The sequence below is a fragment of the Archocentrus centrarchus genome, chromosome 2 (assembly GCF_007364275.1).
Source record: "Archocentrus centrarchus isolate MPI-CPG fArcCen1 chromosome 2, fArcCen1, whole genome shotgun sequence".
Taxonomy (NCBI): Eukaryota; Metazoa; Chordata; class Actinopteri; order Cichliformes; family Cichlidae; genus Archocentrus; species Archocentrus centrarchus.
In genome coordinates this window covers 19333186-19340959 of record NC_044347.1, presented here as the reverse complement: position 1 = coordinate 19340959, position 7774 = coordinate 19333186, and the positions used below count along the sequence as shown (strand labels likewise).

At 44.5% G+C, this 7774-nt stretch overlaps 1 protein-coding gene across 1 annotated transcript; it reads left to right on the top strand.

Annotated features, from left to right (window-relative positions):
- Positions 1 to 418: 418 nt before the first annotated feature.
- LOC115793907 (sodium/myo-inositol cotransporter-like) lies at positions 419 to 7391 on the top strand. The gene is made up of 5 exons (XM_030749094.1): positions 419 to 444; positions 2811 to 3588; positions 3675 to 3870; positions 4480 to 4607; positions 4703 to 7391. The coding sequence occupies exons 2-5, from the start codon at positions 2937 to 2939 to the stop codon at positions 5938 to 5940; spliced, it is 2214 nt and encodes a 737-aa protein (XP_030604954.1). The 5' UTR covers positions 419 to 444; positions 2811 to 2936; the 3' UTR covers positions 5941 to 7391.
- Positions 7392 to 7774: the final 383 nt, after the last annotated feature.

Genomic DNA, 7774 nt, shown 5'->3' with positions numbered 1-7774 from the left:
ACAGCTCTTTTTTTTTTTTTTGTTAAAATCTGAATCAACCTAGTGGGAGAGTGGCCGTGCTTCTACATGAAGTAGAATTTTTCGAGCTTGGCTCGGCTCGTCAAACATGTTATTACAATATGTTTGACAGAGAAGGAAATTATTTTGTGACAGTCACGGGGACTCACATTGTCATTACTCTGTAAAAGCATTCTATCTTCAATTCAAGACATCCCTAAGAGAGCCAAACGTGAACTCGTTCCTTATGTTTTGCTTTTTTTAAAATCATGAATCAAACAGATCCTAATCAGTGAGGCACTCCTCACACCTGTGGCGCTCCCCCCTCCGCGCGCCTCAAAGGTGACGATGCTGCTTCTGTGGGCGGAGGCTGTCGCGCTGAAACCGGTCCGTCAGTCACACGTCCCGCTTCACACGCAGCCCGGGAGCGACTTGGAGGGGAAACAGGTGAGTCTGCCGTTTTCTTTAAAGTGAAACTTCGAGAAAATTCAGGAAGAAAACAGAAAAAAGTTTCCCTTTTATTAAATCCAGCTCTATAGTTGCTGCTAATACTCATGAACATATGCTCAGAAAAGACGGTAAAGAAATAAATTAGTAATACAATTGTAGCAACACCGTGCTTATATATATATAATACTCCGCTGCGACATTATAAATCATATAAATTAAATAAAGCAGATATTTGTGCCTTTTTGAAGTTCCTTTGAATTACCGCTGAAATCCCACAAGTGTAAAACGGAATAAAGTAGAGTGACGGACTGCGCACAGAAACTATCAGAAGTTCACATAGTATTTTTTTTTTTTGGGCGGGGGGGGCTGTATTTAAATATCAAACACTACTTATAATTTTAGTATAAAGAGGTTCTTTGAAGTTTGAGCACCAGATAAATCATAACCCAAATAATTACATTTAATTAAACCAGTATAAAGCACGCCACAGGAGTACTGAGAAGTTCCTCCCATAAAAGCCTCCAGAGTGTTGAATAGTATTTTTGAAGAATATGAAGTGAATCTGGTCTAAATTTGTTTCCTAATAAGGGGGTCAAATATACTCAGGTCTGAGAAAGCTGCAAATAGAAACTGTTTGCTTAGCCTTTCCCCCGAGAAGTCGGTTAGCCATGTGCTAATTATTTCAATTCAGTATTTACACTCATACAAGAGTAAATTTGGTACCTAGAAGTGCACTAGGTCTGCTGTGCTGGTGCTTTCTGATGACGTGAGTCTTTGTTTCCAACACTCAACCTCAGTCGTCCTCCACAGATCCGAGCACCCTGCAGCAGAGAGAACACAAACACCAGCCCTGATGCAGGACCCTCACACTACAGTCCCGTATTGTGGAGTGTGATTGCATTGCTAACAGAAGCCAGTCATCAGAGCATCTGACAAATGCATCACTTCTGCAAAATTCATGCAGTCTTACAGCCTTTTATCCCAAAGTAGTGCTGGCCCAGATATACAACTTCCCTGTATTATAACTTGACACTACCTTTCTTCAGACATTGCCTGCCTGCTAAAGGTCTTCATCTTTCAAATTACACCCCTCAAGTTATTTTAGATTTTCAGATCTAAGCTGAGATAACCGTGAGAACATCAGTGGTTATTTCCTGTGACGTTCCTGATAGATTTCCTGTTCAAGATGCATCATACCAGCTTGCTGTGCAATGGCAGGCAGCTAAAATGAATAGGTGGGCAACCTGGGATGAAGACTGGAGCACAGAGCAGTCATCTGTAACCTGCGGGTTGCTGGTTTGAATGCCCTTGCAGTAAAAGTGAGATGAAAATGATCGATTAGAACAAAATGTCTTTGCCTCGGTTCTAGTTCAGCTGCATATCTGCAGAAGAAAAATGAGAGTGCTAATTAAACGAAGAGCTTGTATTTATTGTTTAACACAGCAGATTATTAGACATAGCAGTTGAACTCTATAATGCACATCTAATAGAAATGTTAACACAGGCACACAGTGGCAGGATCTCTCCCTGCAGCCACAGAACATGCAAATGAGGGGAAATCTCAGACATGTAGATCTAACAGAAGCAACAACCTCAGTGATGATGTGAGTTATACAAAAGAAAATGATCTGTGTAACAATAAGATTTCTTTTATTATAACTTTTTTAACTTTTATAACCATGCCCATTCCTACCCATAGCTAGAACTGGCCTAGCATTTTACAGTATTTTGTTTTTGGTGGAGATTCACCGTAACAGTAAATTGATGACTTGATAGCAACTAAACATTAGCATTACTACCAGAGGTTATTAATCCGTTTTAAACTAACTTTTCCTGTGATATCAAAGTGCTTTGTCCTTCATAGAGGAGAGCTTGGCGGAAAGGTTCAAGCACTGGCCGCTCAACTTCTCTTACACTGAACAGACTGCAAGCCTTACGGGGATTTACGCTTTAGCGGGAAATCTTCAGTGTAATCGGAAACCTCCCTGAACCCTTAGTTTAGGGTGAGACATACAGCCTGCCCGCACCTAGTGTTTCGACGGCAACATGCCCAAGCATGTTCACTGATTGAATATTGCAACCAGGTTTACAGTTAACTCCACTGCAGCGACGTAAACTTGATGTAATGTTTCAGTTTTCTGCCCTAAGCTTGTGTTTGGGGACAGAAAAGGATTCTATTGCTTTAGTTTTCAACCTTTTACAGCTTATTCACACTGCAAGAAAGTGTTTAAAATACATTCTAGTGCATTTGACAAAGCACAATGTTCCCTGTGCAAATATTTCTTCATTGTCTCATCAGTCATGTTTTCCATTGTTTTGGTCATACACGTTCTGTAGATTTTGTTTTGTTTTTCATTTTGCAGGATTCACATGGCCTTTTCCTTCAAAACTAAGCAGTGCAACACCATCCTGTGAGCTGTGAAACCACAGCCTATGCTGATTTCCGGAGCTAACTACAAAGGATCAAAAACTCAAAGAACTGCTTCAACATGGTACCAACTGGTACCACTGGTACCAGCATGGAAGTTGCCGACATTATCGTTGTGGCAGCCTACTTCGTCCTGGTGTTAGCGATCGGTTTCCTTGCAATGTGGAAAGCCAATAGGAGCACAGTGAGTGGCTACTTCCTCGCTGGTCGCTCCATGAACTGGGCAGCTGTGGGGGCTTCTCTCTTTGTCAGCAACATAGGAAGTGAGCACTTCATTGGATTAGCTGGATCCGGTGCTGCTAGCGGTCTGAGCGTGGCTGCATGGGAACTCAATGCTGTATTGCTGCTTCAGATTTTAGGCTGGATGTTCATTCCTGTCTATATACAGTGTGGAGTCTACACCATGCCAGAGTACCTGTCCAAGCGATACGGCGGGAAGCGACTGAAGGTGTATTTTGCTGCTTTATCTCTTGTCCTCTACATCTTCACCAAGCTGTCTGTGGATCTATATTCGGGAGCCTTGTTCATCAAGGAATCCTTAGGTTGGAACCTCTATCTGTCCATCATCCTCCTCATTACTATCACGGCGTTGCTGACTGTCTCCGGAGGTCTAGTTGCTGTTATCTACACAGACATGCTCCAGGCAGTCCTCATGATTGCTGGGGCTCTCTGCCTTACAGGCATCAGCCTCTTCAAAGTGGGAGGGCTTGAAGGTCCTTATTTCTCTTTTGTGCATTCATGAATTTATTGGTTATTTAATTAAATAATTCTAAACCTTGACTTGGCATGTCATTTTAAGGTCTGAGGCTCAGTTACATGCAGGCCACTCCAAACATCAGTGCCATCCTGCTGTCTTCACCCAATCTGACGTATTCTGAATCCTGCCATCACCACGTCACTCCGAAGCCAGCTGCTCTGAAGATCCTCCGAGGGGCCAAGGATCCAGACCTACCGTGGCCTGGTTTCTTACTGGGCCAGACACCTGCCTCTATTTGGTACTGATATTTCTCTTAAAACTAACTTCCTAAGCAAAACAGTTTTGTATATCGTTGTATGTTTAAATATTTAGAGTCTCTAAAAGATTTACTTTAAGTCAGGTGAATTTTCCTTTTATGCCAATGTAAAATTTTACTGCTCTAAAGTAAAACTACAGAGTTTTTTGCCATGAGGAACTTGGATTCTTGCTCCTCGTCTTTGCATCATTGAATTTATTGTAGGGCTGCCCTCAGGCCAAGTATGCTACTCGACCCATGCAACATGTATGCAAGTTCCTGGTTCCTCACTGGCATCACAGCTATCTTGCACTGCAGTTGGTACATACCATAGACCACAGACTTCAGTGAAAATGTTTCACCAGTTGTCAAACGTTGAACATACAGTATATCTGGTCTGAAGTTCAGGGCTGACAGATTCTCCATGGAGTCACACAACTAGCAGTTTTAGAAATGCCCCTGGCGGTATGCCCACAGAGCTAGCTTTTGGAGTTAAAAACGGCACACGTACTGTGCTATAATCTTTTTTTTTTTTTCTTTTTTCTTTTTGCAATACAGTTTATTACAGTTTATTTTTTGTTAATTGTTAATCTTCCTCCCCATGTGTTCCAGGTACTGGTGTGCAGATCAGGTGATTGTCCAGCGGGTTCTGGCAGCAAAGAATATTGCTCATGCCAAAGGGTCAACCATCATGGCCGGCTTCCTCAAAATCCTGCCTATGTTTATCATTGTCATCCCAGGTGGAGACATTAATGAATAACTTACAAAGCTAAACTCCTGACTGTAGACTCACTAATTGCCTTACTAATATCTTCCTATATTGTCATGTTTCCAGGGATGATTTCCAGGATCTTATTTGCTGATGACCTGGCATGCATCAGTCCTGAGCACTGCATGGAAGTGTGTGGCTCTGCAGCTGGCTGCAGCAATGTAGCGTATCCGAGGCTCGTCATGACAGTGATGCCCGTCGGTCTCCGCGGGTTGATGATGGCTGTTATGATTGCAGCTCTAATGAGCGACTTGGATTCTATTTTCAATTCTGCAAGCACCATATTCACTCTAGATATTTACAAGATGCTACGAACGCGGGCGTCGTCCAGAGAGCTGATGATAGTTGGGAGACTGTTTGTTGTTTTCATGGTGATCATCAGCATCGCCTGGGTGCCTGTGATCATCGAAATGCAGGGAGGCCAAATGTTCTATTACATCCAAGAAGTATCAGATTATTTGACTCCACCCATAGCTGCTCTCTTCCTGCTTGGTATACTCTGGCGTCGCTGTAATGAGACAGGTGCCTTCTGGGGTGGAATGGTAGGGCTTTTCCTTGGAGCACTGCGTTTGGCTTTGGCGTTTGTTTACCGTGAGCCACACTGCAACCAGCCTGATGAGCGTCCATCTTTCATCAAAGATATCCATTTCATGTATGTGGCAGCCATCTTGTTTTGGGTGTCAACCCTGGTGGCTGTCGTTGTTAGTCTCTGCACTCCTCCACCCAGAAAGGGACAAATTAGAACCACTACTTTCTGGGGACTAAACCAGAGAAAGGAGCGAAAAAATCAAGGAAATGAGAAAGCTGGAGAAGAGGTCAATATACTGAAACCTCTAAACCACGCAGCCTTAAATGGAAATGGTGTTCTTCATGAGGAAATGTGTCACGACCACCCAAACAAGCTCAATGACACTGAGGTAAATCTTGAAAACTGTAACATAAGCAATGGTAATAATATCACAGCCACTGACACAGAAACAGTCCCTTCAGTCCAGAATGGTGGCTGTGCTCTGATTTCTGACAAAGAAACAAAAGGAGTGAGGCATGTTGAGGTGGAAGAGGAAGATGAGAGCTGTGTTGGAGAAGAAGCAAAGCTAGATGGTGGACGTTGTATGAAGGTTTTGGATTGGTTTTGTGGCTTCAAGGAGGGCTCGTCCAAAGCTCAGGTCATTACAGTTCAGGAACAGGAGAAGATGGTGGATGAGCTTCTCTATGAACCTCCAATAACCAGAATCATCTTAAACGTAGCACTGGTGGTGGTTTGCTCTATTGGGATCTTTCTCTTTGTTTATTTCTCCATATAAGTTCAGCTGCTTCCAAGCAGAGAGCCACATTTGTCAGTAAACACATCTTAGAAAAACAGAGCAGGCATGTTTGATACAGTAGACTGACCATTACACAAATTAACAAACCACAGCTGAAATATACAAAAGGCATGTGGTTAACGTATTTTGGATGTTATTCAATATCCAAAATATACCTTTTGTTTGAGGTGTACTAATCCATTTAGGATACATGTTGTGAATTTTTTTTTTTGGCAGTCATTTGTTCAATCTTAGTAGAGGTTCTCTGACTCCTGCCTTTGGGAGATGAATTCAAATATTTGGAGGCAGTACAGCACCAAATACTGGCATTGTGGTGGTGGTAATTAACGACAGTCACCCCAAAAACTGGGGGAACTCACATTCATGGACATTTTTTCAGATTTTATTGCTAATCCATCCATGTCTGAATTGCACTTTAATGGCTAGCAAGACATCCGCTCAGGTCGTAGCTGCAGAGGGCATTTGATACGGGTTTGGGTAAACGTGGTAGCGTTGGGTCCTGTTGGGTCCTAGCGTTGGTGCTAGCGCTGTGATACTGTTTAGAATTTCTTGTGCTTTGTCTTTTTAAAAGCAAACATGATATTTTATTTAAAGGAAATATTTTGATTGCACAAAAAAGTTGGTAACGGGTTAAGGGGTGGGGCGCTCAGGTGTGGGGGCAGCGGTTCTTACGGGGGACTGGTTGGTCCTGGACTTGGGACCACTGTGTTTGTGTATGTGTGTGGATAGGATGTTTGTTGTTGTTGTCTTTTGAGTGTGGGCGTGTTGTTTGTTGTCGTCTTTTTGTGTGTGTGTGTGTGTATGTGTGGGTGTAGGTGTGTGTGTAGGTATGCATGTTTGTGTCTGTCTACGGTGTGGGTGGTGGGTGCTGGCCTTGGGCACGGCGGTGCCCTGGGGGTGTGGCCACTGCAGGCCCTGGACCTGCCTTCCCTGCCCTGCGGTTGGGTGTAGGAAACCTGGGTGTCCAATGAGCCAGTATTTAGCTGGCTCTCTTCCTCCGGGGGTAGTCACTACTCCCGGTCATATGTATCCTGGCCCTTCCCCTCCTCCTATTCAATCAACAACACAACACACACGTAGGGTCTGGGGGGGGGCAGGGGGGTCATTGCATGATGTCCCACCCCCCCTTTTTTAATTACACCGTACAGCTCACAGAACGTCATAGTACACATAGGGCCTTGGGGGGCAGGTGTATCACACCGTGGCTAGTGGGTGGAGCCGCTGAAGTGGCTCCACTTATTTGTTCGCTGTTGCCTGCTCCTCAATTTTATCTACATCTTAGATATTGAGGGCCTTGGGGGGATGGTGTGGATGGGCGCTGTTGTCCAGTGCACATGTTACATCTGTCCCCCCAATTTTAATAGCACTATAGCTTTCATACAGTCATGTACATTCATTCATACATGCATCCACATAGACCTAACATATCATCCCAAACATTTTGAGTGGGAGGAGGGGGTGGGCGGGTCTTCCCACACCCGGGTTTCGTGCACCCTGCCGGGGGTAGGGACTGGCTAGTAGTTCGGGGCTGGGTTGGCTGCTTCTCTGGGGCGCTGCTGGCTCAGTGCTGGTGCCTGCTGGCCCACACTGAATGTCCATGTATGGTCTGTGTATATGAGCATGGCTGTGTGACTGGCATGTATGTGTGTGTATGAATATATGACGTGTGTGTGCGTGTGGACAGCTGGTCCTGGGTCTGTGGCTTGTTGAGCCTTGGCCCCTATGGGACACGGTTGCGGAGGCCAGGAGTTATCCCTGCCTACCGCTCCCCGCTACGCCCCACGGATTGTCACGGCCGCCCCTGGGATGTGGG